The following is a 23,067-nucleotide window of genomic DNA, read 5'->3' as shown; positions in this document are numbered from 1 at the left end:
GAGGATGAAGTTCACAACATAAGACACTCCATAGAGAAAGGACTCTGGAGGCCTGAGGAGCCCAAAGGGGGTGGGGTCAGAAGCTCTCTCAGTCTCTGTTTTACTGCTGTGAAGCCCTACCATGACTGTATTTAACTGGGGCTTGCTTACAGTTTCAGAGGGTCAGTCCCTCTGATCACCACGGCAGGAAGCAGACAGTCACTGGAGCAGTAGCTGGGGGCTTTGTATCCTGACCCAGTGGCAGCAGGCAGAGAGAGAGAGAGAGAGAGAGAGAGAGAGAGAGAGAGAGAGAGAGAGAGAGAGAGACTGGGCCTGGATATGGATTTTGAAACTCCCAGCATCACCCCTAGGGATACACCTGCTACAACATGGCCACCCCTCCCAATCCTTCCCAACAGCTCCTCAGGCGGGGACTAAGCATGCAAATATGTGAGGGCTATGAAGGCCTTGCCATTTAAACTACCACAGGGTGGCTGGGGAAGGAGTGCAGTTCCCAGAGCACTGGTCACTTCTTTCCCACGGACACCCACCCGAGAGGTTCACAACTTGAGACCTACGCAGTCACCTGGTTGCTAGGTGAGGGCAAGGAGTGTTTCTTTGTACCTTGAATAACTAAGATCTAGTGAAGAATTGGCCTACAGATGATTCCAGCAATATTTTTTAGAAAATATAATAGCCAAGCTTACAATTCAGCAGAAGGAATGTTTGCAATAAGCAAGAACCCTGATCAAAAGCACCAATTTAAAGGATGGTGTAGTTTCCTCAGAAACCTCTTATTACACTGTTCACTCTGGTTTCATCTCTCAGTCTTCAAAGAAATGCCAGGACCTGGTCAGGATGAAAGGGGGAGTGATTAAAGGGAAGAGAAGGGCACCACAGGAGGGCTCAGAACCTTGCAAGAGCCTGAAGGAAGGCCCAGGGGAGTCTGAGGCAAGCCTGTGAGTACACTGACTCTGTATTCCTGTATGTTCTCTCATAGTTGAGCTCAACACCTGGAATATGTGCTTTTAAAGAGGGGAAACTGTGGTTCTGCTCTAGCAAAACATCCAGGTCTTCTCTAACGGCCCGAACAGAGTTCCAATAGATGTCTGCCTCAGAGACAGAGACAGGAGAAAGTGCAGTGATTCTGCCAGCACTGCTGAGGTCAGAGGAAACACCAGCATCCTCAGCAATGGGAGGAAGGGCAGAGCTTCCTGAAGGAACGCTGGAGCCACTAAAAGGACCCTGCAGTGTCATGAGGATGTGTGACAAGATGATGACTCCTGGATGTGCTGGAATTCTATGTGGCCTAGACCACAGAACCCTACAGCAGCGCCCAGCACTTAACAATGACACAACACCGTCATCTAGAACTTCACATTCAAGAGCCAAGCAATCCAGTTACAAAAAAAATGCAGAAATAATCTCATAGTTTCTTATATAAGTTTAATATTTGCATTAACACTGACCTGGGTTCCACTTTCTGTACTTTTGGGGGAGTGTCTTTTACTCTAATAAATTATTGAAGCTGAGCTTCATTAGAAATGCTACTGAAAAGCTAGAAAAGTGGCTCAGCTGGTAACTTGCTACCTATATAAACTGTCTGCAGGACTGTTCCAAGGTAGAGCTAAGGAGAAGGGTTTTAGTGTAGATATGAGGGAGAGAGCAGGCAGAGGCATCTGAAGGAGTCCAGAGCAGAGAGAGGAAGTGGTAGACTGAGCATCACCAGCAGACTGGACCTGGCCAGGAGAGAGACAGTAGAAGTGGATGGGGTAGGGGTAATAGATGAAGATTAAGAGAGGACCAAGAGAGACAGAGGTTTCTGTCCTGCCTTGTTCCACAGCCTTTCAGTCCCCCCCCCCAAAAAAACACATAGAGGCCCACATTAATTATAAACTGGTTGGTCTATTATCTCAGGCTTCTTATTAACCCTTATAACTTACATTAACCCATAATTCTTGTCTGTGTTAGCATCGTGGCTTGGTACCTTTTATCAGCGAGGCATTCTCATCTTGCTTCCTCTGTGTCTGGGTGACAACTGCAGACTGAGCCTTTCCTCTTCCCAGAATTCTCCTGTTCTGGTCGCCCCACCAATACTTCCTGCCTGGCTACCGGCCAATCAGCATTTTATTAAACCAATGCAAGTGACAAATCTTTACAGGGTACAAGACCATTGTCCCACAGCAGAGGAAGACAGGAGGAAGCACACAGAGGAAATAGCAGGGTTCTAAGGAGGCGAAGCTGCGGGAAGGAAAGCTCCTGGTCAGCAGGGAGCTTGGGGTAAGGGGGAAGCAAGAAAAAGCAAGAAGAGCTAGGACACCTGCACTGACTCCGAAATGTGGAACAGGTACCTGTGATGCTCAGGGAGGCTGCAGGCCGGCATGCACCTTAATGTTGTCATTATCTCTTCTGTCATGAGGGAAAGGGCTCCTCAGGCAGAGGGGACCCAGCTTCACAGATTGTAGAGGATCCTGGCTGTTGTTTAACTGATGGAATTTGGGGAAATGGAGTTTCCTTAGACCTGACACAACCAAGCCTGCCCATCTGCCTATGATCCCTGGAAACCATAGTGGAAGGAGAAAACTCACTTCCACAAGTTATCCTCTGTTATGGTAAGTTACACCACATGTGGGCTATCACACACACACACACACACAATTAAAATCAAAAGTGCATGTATAGGCTATTTTTTAAAAGATTTTTATTCATTTTTATTTTATGTGCAGTGTTTTCTACATATATGTATGTGCACTGGGTGTTGTCCCGTGACCATGGAGTCCAGTAGAGAGTATCGTGTCCCCTAGAACTGCAGTTATAGGTGGGTTTGGGTTTTGAGTGGCCATGTGGGTGCTGGGGACTTAGCCGGACTCCTCTGCACTCCTCTGCAAGAGCAGCAAGTGCTCTCCATGCTGAGGCGTCTCTCCACGCCCCGTCAGAAGCTACACTTTTCATGAAAGGTCAAGATGGATATAAAACCAACCAACAAACAAACAAAACAAAAAGAAAACAAAACTCGCATTGAGAGGCTTTCAGGGGAAATGCTTCAATCCCACCTTCACCTTGTTCCAAAGTGGTTTGCCTTCTGGATGGGTTTCCACCTGAGGAGTGAGTTCTCCCTGGTTCGGGGAGCAAAGCAGGTGAGCAGACATGGTAGCATGCACCTTGACCAGCTGAGCCATCTGGCCAGCTCTTCTGTGGCGTTTCCAGTTAAGCTCAGCTTCAGCAATTTGTTAGAGTAAAAGACACAACCCTTGAACAGTACAAGCTAAAAGCTGCCACTCCATATACTCTCCAGTGCAAATCATGCTTCCAAAAACACAGCATTTTATTGCATTTAATTATAGGAGAAAAGTAACGCTTCTCTGCCAGCAAGATTCCTAGAGGACACATTCAGAAAGCCACCCCACACACACACAGGCTACACATACCCACCCACTTGGTCACCATCATATGCACACACCCCTCCATATGCTTATGCCCTGGGTGTACTCACAACGATTCAACCATGAATACGGATTCACAGGCCGACCGACTCATTCATACGCATACACACACATGCAGGAACATTCATATTTGTGAGACTATGTGTGCCATCCACTCATGTACACACAAACTCACGTGTGTTTACACATATTAACATACTTATATATCCACAGTGTCCATTCATTTATACAAACACGCTCACACACTCATGGGTGCACATGTAGGCACACACTTATTTGCAAACACACTCATCTGTATGCCCACATTCACACTTTAGCTTGCTAATGGTGAGCAGGGAGCAGCTGCTTTTTGTCTCCAATGGCAAGGCACAGTTGTGCTCATCAGAAAATTGCACACTGGCAGCTGCACAGGTCAAATACTCCAAATCCCCTCCTTTGGCTCTCTTCTGAGGGAGTGACAGGACAGAAGTCAGCACCAAATAAAGTCGAACCAGGCTGGGCAGGAGCAAGGGTGGTCCACACCACAGGGGCAGAAGGGAAAGTGGTCAGGAGCAAGGGCGGTCCACACCACAGGGGCAGAAGGGAAAGTGGGCAGGAGCAAGGGTGGTCCACACCACAGGGGCAGAAGGGAAAGTGGGCAGGAGCAAGGGCGGTCCACACCACAGGGGCAGAAGGGAAAGTGGGCAGGAGCAAGGGCGGTCCACACCACAGGGGCAGAAGGGAAAGTGGTCAGGAGCAAGGGCGGTCCACACCACAGGGGCAGAAGGGAAAGTGGGCAGGAGCAAGGGCGGTCCACACCACAGGGGCAGAAGGGAAAGTGGGCAGGAGCAAGGGCGGTCCACACCACAGGGGCAGAAGGGAAAGTGGGCAGGAGCAAGGGCGGTCCACACCACAGGGGCAGAAGGGAAAGTCTGTTGCACTCTCCAGAAGAACCTGTCAATGGCGCGGACAGCGCGTTTGCATGGCAACAACAGAGGCCATCACTTGGAGGTCACTTCCTCCGTCCACTCTTGATGACTAAGGCAAGAAAGCAGTTACTTCTCCACCTCCTGCAGTTCTCTCAGAGTGGCCTGCAGGAGCCACCGAAGCTTCCAGAACACGCCAGAGGATGCAGTCCTGGAGTTCCCAGAGGGACCCTCTTGGTGAGCACACTCCTGAACAGCCTGCTGTAGCTGCAGCCGAAGCTGGGGGGAGACGGCGGGGCTCCTGTGAGTTGAGGAGAACCAGCGTCGAAATATTTTATCACAGACGACCTGAGGGGGACGTGAGACGTTAATTCAGGGAAACAAGCCGTTCTTGGTATCCCCTAGGTTTCAGGGACAGCCTTTCCTTGCCCCTTTGGGAAAGCCTCACAGAGAGAGCCTTCATATTGAGCAGGAGTTTCCTTCCTAAGCCTTCAGCCACTCAGCACTGGGAACAGGGTATGTCTGAAAGCACAGAAGACTTCCTCCCTCTGAAGCAGAAAATTCCATTTCCAGCCCCAAAGCAGAGGGAGAAAATCCTGGGTGATGCTTAAACAAGAATAAACATATTTCCAAAGAAAACAGCAGAGCCAAGTCGAGCAAGGAGTTGGCCCCTGATAGGGCAGAGGGCAGCCGTGCCTGTTCCGTCCCTCAGCGAGATGGACTGCCCCGCTCACAGGAGATAAAACAATAACTTCCCGTAGCAGTGTCCTGAGAGTCAATAGTAAAGAGGAGCATGCAAGTGTGAGCTTTTACCTTTGTAGTCCTTGGACACCCAGGGGAAACGTACCTCCCAGGGGAAGCTGTGCAGGCACAAGGCCGTGCAAGAAGCTTCAAACTGCTTTACTTTAGGGAAAGAAGAAAAAAAAAGCCACTGTTTCATAGGCTTAACTGCTAATAGGCCATGAAATTCCGTGAAGACAAGAGCTCTCGCCACGCATTATCTGCCAACAGGTTTCGAGGTCCCCAACCCCACAGTGGGGAGCACTGCCTGGGAGCTGCACAGAGAATGTGCCTAACTTTCCTTGACCAGGCTTTCTGTCCACCTCATTTACCAAACACCTTTATACAAAGCAAGTTCCGGGGCAGCCAGGACTGTTACACGGACAAACCTTGTCTCAAAAACCAAAGGTGACATTTGAAACAGTAGTTTTATTTCTTTTTTGACTAGAAATCACCCTTTACCTGTGCAAAAAATTTAAATTTCTAGAAAGACATGCCATACATAACATCAATCCTCTACAGTAGCGTCACAGGCAGGAGCTGCCGAGGAACAAGTTAACCCCAATGCTGGGCTCCGCTGAGAGGGCCTGGCACCTCTGAATGTTCTCAGAAACTGAATCTGACCTGGTCAGACACGTAAATGGATTACATGTTAAATGTGCCTCAAAGGCCCTATGCCTCCAGCCGGTGGTGCTATCTGAACGTGTCGAGGTCGTGAAGAGGTGTGAATGGGTGAGGTCACTGGTGTGTGTCCTGCAAGGGATCCTGGGATGGAGGTCTCTCTCTCTCTCCCTCTTTGCTTCTCTGCCTCCATGAGCTGAACAGCTGTCCTTTGCCACACGCCCCAGCCAGGATGCTGTACCCACCACTGACCCAAAAAGCAAAGGAGTCAGCAGAACATAGACCAAAACCTCTGGAATCATGACCCAAAGTGAAATTTTCTTCATGATAAGCTGATTGGATCAAGTGTTGTGTCACAGTGGCTGAAAACTGACTAACACGAGAAAGCACACCTGTCTTTCCAATAAAACACTATTTAGTAAACATGAGATCCTATTATAAATGCTGATTTATAACCTGAATTTTTCTGTGTGGTGCTCTATACTACATCACAAAGAAAGCACATTTCACCTCTGGATCTATATTCAAAGACAATAGTGACGTACAGGGATGCGTGTGTCCACATTCAATCCAGAGTCACAGTGTAGCCATGGGTGGGGACACACATCTAACTCCCTGAAGCTTCAACTGTTAATTAATAGCATTTTAGTGACTATTCCCAACTGGCAAAAGCATGTCATTGTTGAGTTTTAATTAGCATAATTTTAATTATGTCTTTAAATGATGAGATGAAATGATTTCTAAACCCTACAGTTGTTTGGATTATTTTATCATCTGTATCTGTCCTCTCGGGCCAGTTTTCTTTGGTTCAAAGTTCCACTTGCTTCTCAACAAATCCATAAGAGTCTTCTATGTCCTGAGGAACCTTGGTGCCTCTCTCTTTGATCAAATTTATTTATTTAATGTGTGCAGTGTGTGTGTGTGTGAGTGTGTGTGTGTGTCTGGATGGTATATGTGTGTGTGGATGGTGTGTGTGTGTCTGGATGGTGTGTGTGTGTGCATGTGTGTGTCTGGATGGTGTGTGTGAGTATGTGTGTCTAGATGGTGTGTGTGTGTGCACATGTGCTTGTGTGTGTGTGTGTCTGGATGGTGTGTGTGTCTGGATGGTGTGTGTGTGTCTGGATGGTGTGTGTGTGTGTGTGTGTGTGTGTGTGTGTGTGCACGTGCGCTTGTGTGTGTGTGTAGGTCCGAGGAGCCAATTCTCTTGACTGCATTAATTCCCAGAGTCTAAACCAGAGCAGGGCTTGGCGAGTGACTTTACCCACAGTGCCATTTTGCCAGTCTCTAGTTTCTCTTAGCACAAGACATGTGGATGAGATCAAAGATGATGTGGACTCAGGTGAAAACTATATTGTCTGCATGGCTCAAAGACAGAGGTATCCCAGACCCACCATGGGGTAACTCCACGTGGAAAGGGCTGGGATGGCACCCCAAAAAAGCCCACATCATCGATGAACCTTCTGAAAGTGGAAGCACCCAGTAATTCTGGCCCTTGAATCAGCAGTCTGTGTAGACTCTGGTGGTAGAACTGGGGCTTTTACCTGGCCTCAGCAGATCCACCAGATTGATAGTGCCGCTGCCTGGGACCCTCTTTCGTGGGCATGGAAGCCCACACCGTGCTTTCCTGAGCATGTGGCCTAAACTGTCTTGCTTCAGCTCAGGGTCCCATCAAGCCCCCTCCCCCGAGCACCAGGGAGGATGGACTAGGGTGAGGAGAATGGATAGAATTAGTAGGGAGAATTTATTAGGAATTAATTAGGCAAGGGCACAGAAAAGACTCTGGATGTGGCAGGTGGACGGCCGTGAGGTAACCCACCCGGGGAAGCAGCTTGGAGATCTCTCCGGTTACACTCAGCACCTGGGCATCCAGGGGCCCAAGTCCACCCACACCCTTCTGAAAGCATCAGATGAGGGTAGAAGGGGACAATCCTGCCCAAGAGAAGGGCTTGTTCCCAGCTGATGGGAGAGAAATTCAGCCCTGGGATTGGAGTCGCCTACCTGCAGGTTGCTGTTCACGCGCTGGGCTCCACACCTGTGCGCTCTCAGATCACACTTGGAGAAACAGTCAAAGAAGTTGCAGTCTTCGTCTCCTGTGCAGTTTTGCTCGAGGATTTCCCTCATCTTAGGCTCAAAGAACGCCATGTCTACGTCGATAGCTACCACCTGAAATCAGAGGCACGAGGTAATAATGATAGAATGGACGGCAAGCAGATAAGAGCTAGGGCCCTGTAGGAGAACCCGTTCCTGGCTCCTTTTCCCGTCCTGAGGTCGAATGGAGCAGCATGACTGTGGCCACAACGTCCACCTGTCAGGAGACCGCGCCCAGGCCACGCCCCCAGAGCATCCACAAATGTTTCCTTTGGCACAAGTTAGTATCCTGGATCATGTCCCAAAGTTTTACTGTAAAAGATCCTTTGATGTCACTAACTTGAGCCTAGGACTGTAAGTCACCTTTGTCATTCTCCGGACTTTAAATGCAGAATATGCATAATAACTTAAAATGAATTTTCTTTCTGCTGCTTTTTTAAAAATTGTTTTGATTTGCACTTAGGGTAGTGCGCACTTGTGGACATGCCTGTGCCACGTGTGTGCAAGTACCTGTGAGGCTGAAAGAGGACAAGACTCTCCTGCGGCTGGGTTACAGGTGGTTGTAAGTCACCGGGCCTGGGTTCTGGGAACCAAAATCAGGTCTCCAGAAGAGCAGCTAGCACTACCAACCGCTGGGCTGTCCCTCCAGCCGCCTCTTCTGCTTCCTTTTCGACTGTCTATGAAACTTGTCACATAAATAACAAGAACACTCAGAGAAGCTCGTCCAGAGAGTATTGGTATAAAACAGCAACGTGTTGCCACGGTAAGACACAGGTAAAATATAGATAGGTTCATTTAAAGAGGTCAGGGGAAGGGGAAACTTTGAAAGTCAAAAATGAGGGAGCCGAGGAGACAGCTCAGTCAATAAAGTGTGCAGGACCCGAGTTCAATCCACACAATTCATGTTTAAAAATAAATAAGTTAAGAAGCACTGTAATTCACACACACACACACACACACACACACACACACACGTGTGCAAACAGCCTGACACATAAGACAAAAGTAAGGAGAGTAACATCAGAGATCTTGAAACAACAGTCCTTGGTCACAATGATTAACAACAAGCATTGTATCCGTCCAAGGGAAAATACACAGTAGTGAGACAGACATCCTCCAGTCCTTGCTGACGTGCCCTGTTTAAGGCTGTGCTGGCTTCTGTGGAAGACTGCAGATTTGACAGAGTCCATGTGAGAGTGATCATCAGGCATCAGGCACAGCCCCTTCCCTCTCTCCGCGTAGTTAGCTTTGTTGTAAGAGCTCCATTTGACCACGCTAAGGTTCACATTTCTTCACACCTCTCGGAGTGGGGATTTTAAATGTCTTGAGAGATAGCTAATTGAGCCCCAAGACTATGAACAATCACAGGCTGCTCTGTTGACGGCACATCTAGTACCCAAGTCAACTGAGAGGTCAGCTGAGCCAGGGGAAAACCTCAACTGACATTATAATCCACATTAGAATCTGTAAACGCCCAGAGAGAACATCAACCACCAATTCCACTGTCAGAGTAAGGACTTGGGGACTGCTGGAATTCAGATTTATCCTTCTGGCTTCCAACCAAACAGGCTTCAGAAAAAAAAGAAGAATAAAAAAAAACTTATAAGTTATGCAGAATTCCCTTCACCACATGGATCCCCCCCAAAAAAAGTGAAAACTCAAATCTGCTAGAATCAGGGTTTGCCCAAGTTCAACAGATACTAGCTCGAGATAAGTCGAGATAAGAAGTCAGTACGAAATGTGACATCTTTGATGGAATTGGCATCCCACAAGCCCTCACAGGCCATTGTGAAAATGTGAGCCCCCCCTCCGCCCTCCCCCGTAGCATCTCAGAGAGGGCTCCTTTGCTGGTTGTCATTTGGCTTCAGAAGGCTTGTTCATTGATTCTACTTTTCTTTTCAGCTCAGGATCGATGCTGGGAGTGGACTGGCTTCCCGGGGATTATCAGGAAAACATCAGGGAGGACATAAATTATTTTAAAATGTGTGCAGTATAATGAGAACAGAGCGCAGAGCACTTCTCCCTCTTCGGTGATCTTCGCCTAGTAATGAACTCAGGCATGGTAAACAATTCGTGGCTGTTGTTTGTTTTGAGGGAGTTGATGTTTTTCTTGGTTTTTAATAATATCTTTTCATCTAGTCTTTGATGATTTCATACATCTCTACTCTGTGTCTTGATCATATCTACCCCCACTTCTCCCTTCCTACATGACTACACACACACACACACACACACACACACACACATCCCGTCCTTTGTTTCTATTTGCGGGGAGATACTGAGGAACCCAGGGGCAGCACGGAAGCCAGTAAGCATTCTACCACTGAGCCACACCCCAACCCTAATTAAAAGATGGTGTTTTGCTTTTTCTTTTTCCTTTGGCAATGCTAAGAATCGAACCCAGGACTTTGTGCATGCCAGGTTGGACTCTACCACTGAGCTACATCCCAAGCCTATACAATTTATCAGTCTTTCCTGTCTCATTATTTGGTCAAAATTAATAACTAATCTCATCACTCAGCTTGGTTAGAAACACTAAAAATTAACAAGAACTGGGGGCCGGAGAGATGGCTTGTCAGTTGAGAGCACATTTTCTTTCAGAGGACCCAGGTTTGATTCCCAGCATCCACATAGTGGCTCACAAACATCCATAAGCCCAGTTTCAGGGAGCCCGGTGCCTTCTTCTGGCCTCTATGGGCACCAGGCACACATGTTCACACACATACATGCAGGCAAAACACCCATATACATAAAATAATAAAATAACTTTTTTAATTTATGAGAGCGATGCTAATGAACCTATTATCTTTATAATTTATTATTAGGGCAAGGACCATTTTCTCTCTTAATTTCTGGCACTCTCCCCAGCCTCTGCGCGCCTCAGCCCCATTTGTAACACTGTTCCTCTCATCTCCGGGTGACAGTCAGATTTATATTTTAATTTATAGTCCGGAGCCTAGAATGAATTGCAGCTCCTGTGTCCCTAAAGTAAGAACAGCAACAAAACAAACAGGAAACCTTCATAATATTTCTCATCATCAGGAGAACCAGAGACTTTACCCTGCACAAAACGACCCAAGTAGTACCCTCTACTCTGGAAACGTGGGGACAACGCTCTCATGAGCAGGAACCATCTCAATCACTTGGAAGCTGTGCCCCTCCCCCCCCCGTGTGGTTTGGGGTCACCTTCACTTCCCAGCTGTTCATTCACAAGTGTTTCATCAAGCCTGAGGGCCTGCACTGGGAGACTTGGGATCTCCCTTTCTCCTGCCTCATCCCTTAGATCCCCTCCCTCTCCTCAGGGCATGCGTCAGCCAGAGCTCAAGAACAGAACCCACCTTCTGGAAGTTGGAGTGCAGGGGTTCTCTAACTCAAACGCAGACCAGAGCCACCAAGAAGGTGCCTGGTCTATTAGCTTGCTTGCATATTTTTGAGACAGCATCTCATCAGGTAGCACGGGCTGGCCTTGAACTCACCATCTTCCTGTTGGTCTTCCTGAGTATTGGATTGGATACTCATGCATTGCCTCAGCCGTCTCTAGAGTCTCAGACTCGGTCTGAGGCACAGTGTGAGAATTTATATTATAAATTGGTTAAATGGCTGAGCAGGTAAAGACACTTGTCACCAAACCTCGGACCTGAATTCAACCTTCATGGAATTGAGGACAGAACTGACTCCTATCAGTTGACATGGGTGCATATGCTATGATAGTCATGACTTCCACGCACAAATGACTGAGCAACCCCGGAGCGCCCTGCCCAGTATAGGCTCTGCTGGAGCCCACCAGAACTACCCCGCGCTCCATCTTTTCCCACTTAAAGCTACCCCTGGATTTTCATCCCCTCCGGGGGCAGCCCGGGAAAGGGCATCAGGAAAACACAGTGAGGGCAAGGACCAAAGCTTGGCTGCATATAACACCAATGGCAAACTTAGTTCCGCAGATTTCAAACTGCTTTTAAAGGTCTACGCCAATCCCGCGCTGCCTGCCATGAAATCCCAGGACCCAGCAAGAACTTATTTTGTCCCTCCGTGTCCTAACCAGGATGAAGAGCCTTGCTCCACTATGAGCGGGTCCCTGCAATGAGCAATCAGGTTTGAGCAGCTCTTGCACCTGACAGGTGTGGGGGAGGGGGGCTCAGAGCTATTTCTAGCCAAGAGGGGGAGGAGTCTGATGCCATCTTATAAAACATACAGTCTCTCTTGTCACCTTTTATACACCACGCAGATCTCCAGTGCTGCTGCAGAGCCCCAGAGAAGAGGATAAAAGTGCACCTTCCATCTGCAGGAGCTGTGTGGTCAGACATTCCCGCTCTCCTGGGGGTCTTCCCTGCTAGCAGACACGGAACTCATGCCTCTCTAGGTGTCTTGTTGCAGGCTTAAAACTGACTAGAATCTCTCCAGAAGAGAGATTTGGAAGCACTGGCTATCTCAGCATCCTGGTGCTGTGGGCACAGAAGGCCTGGCCTGGAAGAACAGCCCTAGAGGCTGTTCCCACAGCCATCTGAAGTCCAGGAAGCCTCTCCCCCAGACCACATAGATCCTGTGCTAGCACTAACTGGTCATCAGGGCTGCCCTCAAGAAAACGAGGCACTTCCTCCTTGCCCTGCCTGGCCTCTGCCTGCTCTGGGCTCCTTCCCTGAACTTCTACTCCAGAAGCAGAAAATGCATCTATTTAAATCCACTTGTCAATGCAGCAAGGAAGTGGTCTGGAACGGGAATGACCAGGAGCCACGAGGCTGCCCAAAGTTACACCGCCTTCCTTCTGAAAGCCTACATTTCATTTCCTCCCACGCAGACCAGTTGCCTCTCTCCACAACAAACAGGGCAGCCTGCTTCCACTTACCGTGAAGTCCCTCTTGATGGCAAAGTTTTCAGGCTTGACATCACAGAGGTGGAGACGGTGGGAGAAGTCACTGTCGAAATGGCTCACCATATCCAGGAAGCTGAGAGCGATGTGGCTAATAGCCTGTGCCTGGCCAGCATCACCCAGCGGGAAGAGAGCCCTGTGGTGAGGGCTACCTGCAGCCAAGTACTCTACTGCGTAAAAGTGGCCACAGGAACCCAGGACCGGTAGGATGTGGCGGCTCAGATCTGGCAGCAGACTGAAGTACACGTATTCCTCTTGCTGGAGCAGCGACCACGCACTGGCCAGCTGTTGCCGCCAGCGAGGGCCCTGCCTGGCGGGCCACAGAGGAACTATGCTGTTGTTGGGCAGCTCCAAACCTAGCGTGTTCTTCACTTCGCCAGCCACCATCAGGAGCAGCTCAGCGTCGGGGATGCCAGGAGCACCTGGCCCGGCTTCCTCCCCCAGCAGGTTGAGCGGTGGGAAGCTGGAGAAAGCCTCCCTCTTGGATTTGAGGACCACAGTTCGGCCTCTCCACTGGGCCTGCAGCACCTTCTTGCCACGCTCGTAGTACAGGCAGCGTTGGTACAGCAGTTCCCCGGCCACGCACAGGTCCTCGCACAGAGCACCTGTGAGCCAGCCGCTGCGATAGTCCCGGCACTGGAACGAAGGGAACAGTGGGTCACAACAGGGCAGGGATAAGAGGCAAGGGACAACACGTATTGGCATCCTGTACTCAAAGGCTTTGCCATTAGGTGAGGGGAGAAACTGCCCAGATGAGAATGCTAGAGGTCCCTGGGCGGTGGGTCCCTGGACCTGTGAGCTCCCCAGCCAAGCCTCTACTAGAAATTCTGATTAGGTATTGTACCCCCACAGAACATGTAGAGACTATTTCATCTGCCATCACTCCTCTACAATAGTTTGAGTACTTTGCAGTGGGCATCATAAGAAACAGAGGTGGTCCAAAGCCTGGGGAGAGATGGGCATAGCTACTATACAGACACTCGGCTGTCATAGATGGGACCACAACCCTTGGGTTGAGTGCTGGTACCAAGTGAGGTTCCAGAATGACTTCCCCACAACCCTGATTTGGTGACAGGGAGGCTCTCAGAATGATTATGCCACTAGACAGAATTGAGGACCTGGCCTTCAAAATCACGCATCTAGAAACCAAGGGCTCAACCTCTGTAGTGAAGTGGGGGTGGGCAAGAGGATACCTAAACCCTGAAGAAGAGACCCAGGCCATGACCCTCAACTTTAGCTCCACATTGAAGGCTCACCCACAGTCTTTTAACACTCCCGTACCAGAACAGTTAGGTTGGATGAGACCTGAGACCTCCACCTGCCCCTTCCAACCTGTGTTTGTTACTTTCAAACACAAGGGAGTGAGGTCTATGTGTTTACATTCCTGCATCCCTCGGGATGTCAGACAACATGCCTCCTGGCTGATAGAGTGGACAGCAGGCACCGGGAGGCGTGTCTTGTGACACTTTGGAAGTGTGGAGACACTCTGTAATCATGGCAGCAGTGAAGAGCGATACCCGGGAGCCTTAGATGGAGAGTTTCTTCTGAACTTCATGGGCTCCAGGACAGAGCCACTAGGGATGGGGAAACCTGACCTTCCCTACCACACCACATCTGCCTAGAAAGACAATCCTGCCTGGCAGCCCCTCAATAAAAAGGAAGAGGCATAGGGGAACATGGAGTGAAGGAAGAAGGAAAGCTGCAGTTCTGTTCTTCCATTTTTACCATTTTTTAAATGAAACCTAAATCTCTGTGTTGCAGGTTGAATCCCCCACCTTAGCAAATACAAGCTACTCTTTTCTCCCAAAACGTCTACAGAGCATGAACCCACATCTTCCTTACTCCATATATGGTCCTAAGGCAGGAATACAACCCCACAGTGACTTTTCACCCTGCTTTGCTTACTGTAACATGCCTGAATGATCCGCTGTGGAGACCGTGCCATGCGGCACTATGAACAAATCACCCAATGGCCATGAGCCTGAAGTATGACCTCACCCTGCTAGGCTGCCGTGTTCCCAGCATACCACAGGGCCTTGTACCTCTCCTCTATATCTTACCTGCTCTACCTCCCATGCACAGTGCCTGCATGACCCAGGGGTAAACAGAAAGCACAAAAGATATCCCTGGGCCAGGTCTACAAAACGGCCTTTAACCCACAGTCAGAGACATCAGCGTGCCCTCCCATAGACGGATGCACAGTCAGATAGATGCACAGTCAGATATGTCAGCGTGCCCTCTTGGATCCATCTCATAGATGGATGGGCTGTTTCACGTTAGTCAGCTCTGTTGCTCCTGAGTCAATTATAAGATGTGCCTGAAAGTCGAGAAAATAAACTTCGGGTGCTCAGACACAAATAACGTCAAAACCAAAAACTGTCTGGAAACCACAAGCATTCGTGACTCATCTGGCCACGTGTGGTGTCAAGCAAGGCTGTGATGAAGAAGCATGCACAGTTCCTGTTTAACTCTGCGACTGTGTGCACCCACCTAAGAATTCCTGGCGGCTGCTGCTGCCCCATCTCTGTAGCAGGCGAACAATGTGAGTTCCAAACTAGAACCCCCAGCAGTCGGTAGGAAATTGTGGACATTTATGAACACTGAAGACCAAGTGTCCAAATGCCTGTTAACAAAAAACACACCTGTGCTTTGGTACCCGATTTGTGAGGCCGCTTTAGACAGTAACTTCACAATCACCCAGAATCCCGAAGCCTGGAGGAAGGTCTGAACCGCCCTTGCCACTGGCTCCCTGCTGAGAGGTCCTCCTGCATGGGGGCCTTTAGAACTGTAGACCACAGAGACTGAGGCTCCGCAGATAGAAAGTCTGGGGTCCAGGACTTGGCGAGGTGGCTCAGCGGTCCATCATGTTGCTCATGCTGAGAACCAGGGTTCAGTCTCTAGAACCCACATAGTGCCTCACAGCCACCTTCAGTTCTGGGCGGTCTGACACCCACTTCTGACTCGTCAGGCACACATGGGCTGTGCACACATAAATGTAGTTAACGCTCAAATACATGAAATAAAATAATTAAAAATTTAAAACAGAAAAATATGTGCTGGGCCTGATCTCCCACTAGATCAGCTAGAAAATGGCACCATATGTCCAGAATTTTGGTGGAGGTGGAGGTGGTGGTGGTGGAGGAGGTGGTAGTGGTGGTGGAAGTGGTGGAAGGGGAGGTGGTGGAGGTGGAGGTGATCGTGAAGGTGGAGGTGGTAGTGATGGTGGTAACAGTGGAGTGTGAATGCCTGTGCATATGGAGGCCAGAGGTCAACTGTGGGTTTCTTCTGGATTTTTTTTTTTTTTTGAGGCAGGATCTCTCAGTGAACTGGAACTCACTATTTTGGCTATACCCACTGGTCAGTGACACCCGGGATCTGCGATCTGCCTGTCTCTGCCCACCCCAGTGCTGGGGTCACAGGGCAAGCCCCCACGCCTGGCTTTCAGTGAGCATACACACTCAGGTCCTTGTGCTTGCACAAGCACTTGGCCCACTGGCACATTCCCCAGCCCCGTGACTGGATTTTTAGGTCTGGAAAACCAACAGCCATAATGCAACTGTATTCAGGTACTTGGGTAGAGTTGTTTAAAACGATCTTTCTCGGAGCTGTGCTCATGTGCTGTGTGTTCTTGAGTCTTAACTTCATGCAGAAGAAATGCTGTCCATTGGCCTTAACTCTGGGGCCTATTTCCTCGGCATGGGGGCAGGGAGTTGGTCCGGGAATGTCAGAAACCTTTGGGTCAGTCTCTTTGCTTATGTGTCCCCATAGTGCTCTGGTAAGGCTTCTAGAGGCCTTCCCTGATGGTCTTAGGAAGGTACTGGGGCAAGCAGAGTGAGAAAATGTGGTCATGCAACAGTGTGTGTGTGTGTGTGTGTGTGTGTGTGTGTGAGCGCACATGTGTGTGTGCGCACGTGTGTGTGTGTGTGTTTCCCCCACTTTATCTGGCATTTATAATATCAAATCACTATAATGAACCAGATAAGAAAACGCAATAGTTTACTGAGTCCTTTCAAATTAAACAAGAGAAGCTGTGTGATACCCAAACGTGCCTTGGATCAATTCCACAAGCATTTCTCTGATGTTGCTGCATTAGTAATTTAATTGAAAAATGCTCTTGCGTGAAGGATGTGGCAGAATTGACAGAGTGGGGTGTGTGGTGAAGAAGACCTGAGATAGGCACTGCACAATCTCACAGTACTGCAAAGGGGCAGAGGAGACAGTCCCTGGTGCCATCTAAGGCCCTGGAGACAAGGTCACCGGCAAGGGTCCTGGATAGGCTCTCAACCAGGCCACAGAGCTTGTCTCCTTTGCTTATGAGTAAAAAGGTGTGTGTGGCAAGGGACCTGGCTACCAGGACCCTCCCTCTTCCCCTCTAAACTGTGCCTATCATTGCAACAGACCAGAGTTACACCTGCAGATTCTGGAGCCAGCGAGTCCCATAAAGATTCACCTGAAACAAGGCCTTGAGGCTTGTCTCCCACCTTGACACAGTCAAATTAGCAAAGACACCTTTTGGAATTAGCCTGTTTGTGAGTGAGGTCTCATGGGGCCACTTTCCCACCACAGCTCCCAGACTCAGCTCACAGCAGAAATGACAAGCTTCAGGACTCCTGAGCAATGTCAGAGTGTGCACAGCGTGGACAGGAAGGGAACACAGCAGTTTTGGCTCTTCCCCTCACATGCTGGGCAGCTTGTTTCTAACCATATGCAATGAGGACATTGCCCAGGGTCGCAGGAGATGTCACAAGGTCCAACAGTCAGAAGCACCATCCCTAGCGTTATGGCCCTGGGCCTTACACACTCCGCTCTCCAGCCTCCCAGAGCTCGTTATGAAGAGCAGGGTCAGGGCTTTCTCTTGCAGGACAAGGACTGACCTCAGCACTAGCAGTGAAGGGACCCTGCTCAGCAGGCCACGAAACAGGTGGCGGTTCTATCACAGTCCAAGTTTTGACGAAGCACCAAGCGAAAAGGTGCTTCAGAATGAAGAGCTGTTAAAGCACGGGCCTGAGGCCAGGCTGGAATAGTCTATCTAAAGTGCTGTCCCAGGGCTTGGAAAATGACTTGTGGGTAAAGTGTTGTTGCCCAGCAGTGAAGACCCAAGTTTACATCCCCATTGGGTGTGTTAGCACTCATCTGTAACCCCGGGGCTTCTATGGCAAGAAGGAGGCAGAACCAGGAAAATCTCTGATATACATGGGGGTAAACAACAGAGACCCTGTTTCAAACAAGGTGGAAAGTGAGGGCCAACACCCAAGATTGCACTCTCATTTCCACGCGTGCTCTGTAGGATGTACACATACTCATGCACATGCTCACACATGCACATATGCATACACATACATGCATGTGCACACATATACACATACATACCATGCATACATTCATAAACACACATGCACATACATACACAAGCACACATACACATACATACACATATACACACGTGCACACACATACACATGCATACACTCATAAATGCACATATGCATACATACACATGCACACACATATACATGTACACACTCATACACTTAAACACACACATACATACACACTTATCACACACACAAGAAAGTCTTAAAAATACTATTTCAAACTTGGCATAGTGATCGTAGCACTGGGGAAACTGGAACAGAAGGATTGCCACAAGCTTGAGGCTATCCTGGTCTATAGTGAGACACAGTCTCAAACCAACCACACTGCCAGAAAAGTCATTTTCCTGTCTGCATCTCACCTTCTTCTTCTCATCTGTTTCCCAACCTTCTTCTGTCAAACTCTTAGAAAACTTCCTCAATCCTGCTCTCTCTCTCTCTCTCTCTCTCTCTCTCTCTCTCTCTCTCTCTCTCTCTCTCTCTCTCTCTAGCTCTCGCTAAACCACCATGTAAGTGCTGTCTGTGTCGTGCCCACCAGCCTATTCCTTTATATACACATCTGCTTCTGCAATGAAATAACACAAAAACTATTGAAATGTCCAAGAAATTCACCCCAACAAATTTGGAAGGCAATTTCCAAACAGGAGTCAGAAAATACTTTGAAAGATGGTGTCATTTCTGAGTTTGTAACAACCTAAGGGCCTGCTGCTTTCTGGCTTGCTGAGAAGTCCAGCATCAGAAAGGGCAGGATGTGAAGTGGGCTGACCAAAGGCCCCCCAGACCTGCCAGCAAGTATGTCTCAATGTCCAGGAAAGAGGAATTCACATTAGAATGAGCACTGGGAAGCATACATGAGTGCATTTACTGCAGAGCAGCCATTGTAACTTTGTGTCTGATGTACACAGCTCATTTATTGCAGAGCAGCTTCTGTTACTTTGTGTCTGATGCATGCTTTGTTTCTTAGCTCCCACCTGTCTTCTATACACGGAGAACTCTTTTGCCTGTGGTTGGCTAATTACCAGAGATAAACTACACTCTCTGGAGCTTGGCATGTCCTGCTGGATACAGAGAAAGACAGTCCAGCAAATCAGAAACCAATAAACTCAATGTACATAATGTAAGTTTAAAGGGGAATTGGAAACTTTCATTGTGTGAGTGCTAATGGCTGGGTTAGTTTTTTTAGCAGCATATCCCATTGTTTCAGTAAAAGTTGTTTAAGTCTGTACTAAAAAAAAAATGGACTATTTCTCTCCCTCCCCACTTCTAGGATTACAAGCACTGTATCACCATGCCTGTCTGGCTTTTTACATGAGTTCTGTTGCCAGAACTCAGAACCTCATACTTGCAAGGAAAGTGCTTTACCGCTGAGCCATCTCCCTGGCACCCTGTCTCCTTGGCTGGCAGAGTTCTATAGTAACAAAATTCACAGCAAATCTGTGCTTCTTGTGGGCATACACAAACACACACCATCACATCCTTCCCCCTCCAACCACATCCCCTTCCCAAATGTATAACCTCTTCTTTATGTAGCCTATACACTATAACATATGTAGTATTTTTGTAACACACATGGAGATACAACTTGTGGAGTACATTTGGCATTGCTTGTATGTACATGACCAGGGATGACCACTTGAGATTGGATCACCTATGAGACTGATAACCAGCAATAAGGAAGGAAGGAAGGAAGGAAGGAAGGAAGGAAGGAAGGAAGGAAGGAAGGAAGGAAAGAAAGAAGGAAGAAATTTTAAAAAAATCCTAAATGTAGGCAACAGTACTAAATCCCATAGCACCTACCTCATCCCCCAATACCAACAATCTATGGGGAGATTGTTGAGGCTTTGGAAGCAGCAGCTATGGAAGGTGAGGAATCCCCTAAGCTGCTTCTCACAGTTTACAGCATAAAGACTTCTTACCATCTTGGGGGCTCTACTGTCCAAAGTACAGAATAGAGTCTTAGATCCTCAACATATTAACTTTATTAAGCAGGACAATGTTATGTTGCCTTCCTGGGCTTTTTTTTTTCTTCCATCTACAAAATGGGAGGTTCTAAAAGCAAATACTTCCTAGAGTTTGTAGAGGGGATGCAGCAATATGGCTTGTACTGTTGATCATGCTGCTGGCCAGAGTAGATCTCCACTCTCATTTGTGCTCTGTAAGGTGCTCGCCTGCAGAAGCTAGGGGTGTCGGTGATTATGCCCCCCAGCCACTCCTCAATCCCGCAGAGCCTCAACACAAAGCTCCCTGGAGAAATAAGGCTTTAACATCCTCACAACCAACCCAAAAGGAGTGCCCTTCCTCAATTGCAGCAGAGCTGAAAGGCCACCCAAAGGGAGCAGGGAAGAGCTGGGACCCAGGGCTTGAAGCTTCCAAAACAAGCCAAGCTGACTTTCTAAGGAGCTCTTGTCTTTGTGAGTGTGGGAGAGCCTATGGGGACTTGCAGACCCTCACCCTTCCACTAGTCAGCCTTTTAACACCTGGTTGTTGTATTCTGCAGGTATGCTTCCCCTACCAGTTAGCAATGCCACCTGCCACTCTGGGGCCTGGGAACACAGACTGCTGGCATGGGAGGCTCATCAGGACTCCGGGCTTTGCCAGAGAGAACCTCCCTTTGGCTCTAATGTCTTGTGTGTTCCTGGTACTCAGAGTGAAAGCTAATGAGGGTCTGGAGGCCAGTCAGAAAAATAACAACTGACTTTATTATGTAGGATGAAAGCCAGGAAAATGCAAAGTGTTGGGGAGCCAGGACACAGAGGCCCAATTCAGATGCAGTCCTCAGAAGCCACAGTGCCAGCCTCTGCTTGGCAGCCACCTGGCACTTTAGTCTGTCCTAATTTAGGGTCTTAGGTAAAAGTTGAGTCCGAGGACTTTCTTAGTTGCACCCCAGCAAATTCAGAACGAAAGCATCAAGAAAGGAGACGCAAGGGTAAAGTACGACGTTTGCTGTGTGAAGAACTCACACAAGTCATCCATAATCCCCCCCAGTAGTTCACCTGTGTGAACTCCCGCAAACTGGGGAAATAGCTTTGGCAAGATTTAAGATTGAGAGTTGTCAAAGACAGACTCAATCTTTTCGGCTGTCTGTCATACTAAAAATGATCCCATGTGGCTGCATCAAAGACAAATTGGTAAAGCTCCTAAACCAAATTGGTTTTAATTTACAGCCTGGAATGCTGGGAAATTATGACTACCAATTACTTATATCACATCAGTCACTTTAACTCCCATTAGGCCTTTCTCAGCATGACCAAAGGTAAATAAATAAATAACGGGCTTTGATTCCTATTTTAATCTAAAAGGTTATATTAAGCTTGTAAACGGGACCTGGGTCTTAGCCAAACTATTAAATTTTGTTGTCTTAGTCAGCCGGCGTCACCAAAATAGCAAGGCAAAGGAATTTTTAGATGGTTACCACGAAAATCAATGAGATCTTGCAACTTAAAACCTGATAAAAACTTCAATTAAGCTGTGATCCATGGACAGAAAGTCCATGTTCCTGTCAAGGAAGCAGGCTAACACGGTGACAGGAGCATCCTTAGTTCAGATACATGCTTTGGTTGCTTAATTTTTCCAATCTCCTTTGAAAGAGCCTTAGAAAAAGTACTTAATACCCTTCGAAATTCTCACAATCTGAAAACAAAACAAAACCAAAAACATCTTTATAAGCAAGTGTGCTGAAAAGCCCCTAAGCATTTCTTCGAGATTTCAAACCAAATGAGCAGGTGGTCACGATTTTAGGACGTGAATAATCACTGATAAGAAGCAGTACATGCTCCTTTCTCCTCCTTCCTAAATGTCTGTCAGGGCTGCCTGTGCTCAAGTCTCCCTTAAGCATGAATTCCCGAGCAGAATCGGGGCGGGGTGCTGGTGGGGGTGTGTGATCATTTTACTTCAGGGAGGAAGGCCCAGAGCTTTCAGCAGTCCGCTGATGCGATGTTTCTTTCTGTCCACAACTGCCTGGCCAGGTTAAGAAGCAGCTTGGCGAGAAAATTCTCTGACCCTATCGCTTTAGAGGATCATGATAAAGCAGGGGACGCTGGTTCCCTGACTGCTAAGATTCTGCCTTCATTCCTCAGGACCCGGAGAGCCAAAAGCCTTGTCTTTAGGTCACCGGGAGAAGGAGTCCAAACAGTGATCACGGGGTTTGACCAGGTGGGGATGATCCGGCAGCCCAGGTGAGAACACTGAAGGGCGGTGGCCTAGCGCGCAAGGTAGCCCAGGAAGTAGGCATATCCTCCAAATCTGACCACCTGAACTGGATGTAGGCACCAGAGACCAGGAATCGCCCGCAAACTTTCTTCTGGAGCTGAGGCTCGGGATATCCTGCAGGAATACTGTCCCGGGATTCAAAAGTAATTTTGGAGAAAAGGGGAGGGATGTTCCGGGTCCCCCAGCGGACCCCTAGCCCTCTGCCTAGGTATTTCATGCAGGCACAGGGACCTCCACTCGCCTTGGCGGGTGTCCCCTGATTACCCCATCCCCCTGTTGGTTTGGTCACTACGATACTGCAGCATCACAGGTGACGCGGTGACCAATGACCCGGGGAAGGTGGCTGGGAACCCAACCCGGACGCGCGACAGTGGGCAATGCGGCGGCGGGACCTACCAGCGCGGCCAGGATGCGCCGGCTCTTCTCGTCGGTGCAGCGCTCCGAGAGGACGCTCGGGTGCGCGCGGAGCAGCAGCGCGGCCGCCAGCACCCATCCGGCGGTCCACGCGGCGAAGGCGAGGAGCGCGCCCCGCCGCCAGCGCCCGCATCGTGCAGCCCGGCCCCGCGCGCCCGCGGCCCGCGCCATCGCCAGCCCCGCGCTCCGGTCGCCGCTCCGCAGCTCAAGGGGCGGAGAGGAGGAGGGGCGGCGGGAGGGGAAACTGGCCTCCGGGCACAGCGTCCTCGGAGTCCCGGCGATCCGCTCCCGGCTTCAGCAACCTACCCACCCTGGCCACCTTTCCACTTTCTTCTCTACTTTTCTTCCCCAAGACTAAGTCTCTCGCTTCTCTGGATGGCCTCACTTCT

The 23,067-nt window shown here is 48.9% G+C and overlaps 1 protein-coding gene across 1 annotated transcript; it reads right to left on the bottom strand.

The window, feature by feature from the left end:
* Window positions 1–4,456: 4,456 nt before the first annotated feature.
* Window positions 4,457–22,849, bottom strand: Dipk1c (divergent protein kinase domain 1C). Its single transcript, XM_038329373.1, has 4 exons — window positions 22,661–22,849; window positions 12,660–13,319; window positions 7,727–7,891; window positions 4,457–4,675 (listed from the first exon to the last, which is right to left on the bottom strand). The coding sequence occupies exons 1-4, from the start codon at window positions 22,847–22,849 to the stop codon at window positions 4,457–4,459; spliced, it is 1,233 nt and encodes a 410-aa protein (XP_038185301.1).
* Between the last annotated feature and the right edge of the window lie 218 nt (window positions 22,850–23,067).

The sequence above is a fragment of the Arvicola amphibius genome, chromosome 5, assembly GCF_903992535.2.
Source record: "Arvicola amphibius chromosome 5, mArvAmp1.2, whole genome shotgun sequence".
Lineage (NCBI taxonomy): Eukaryota > Metazoa > Chordata > Mammalia > Rodentia > Cricetidae > Arvicola > Arvicola amphibius.
The sequence above is the reverse complement of the archived record's forward strand: the minus strand, read 5'-3'. Positions and strand labels throughout refer to the sequence as shown.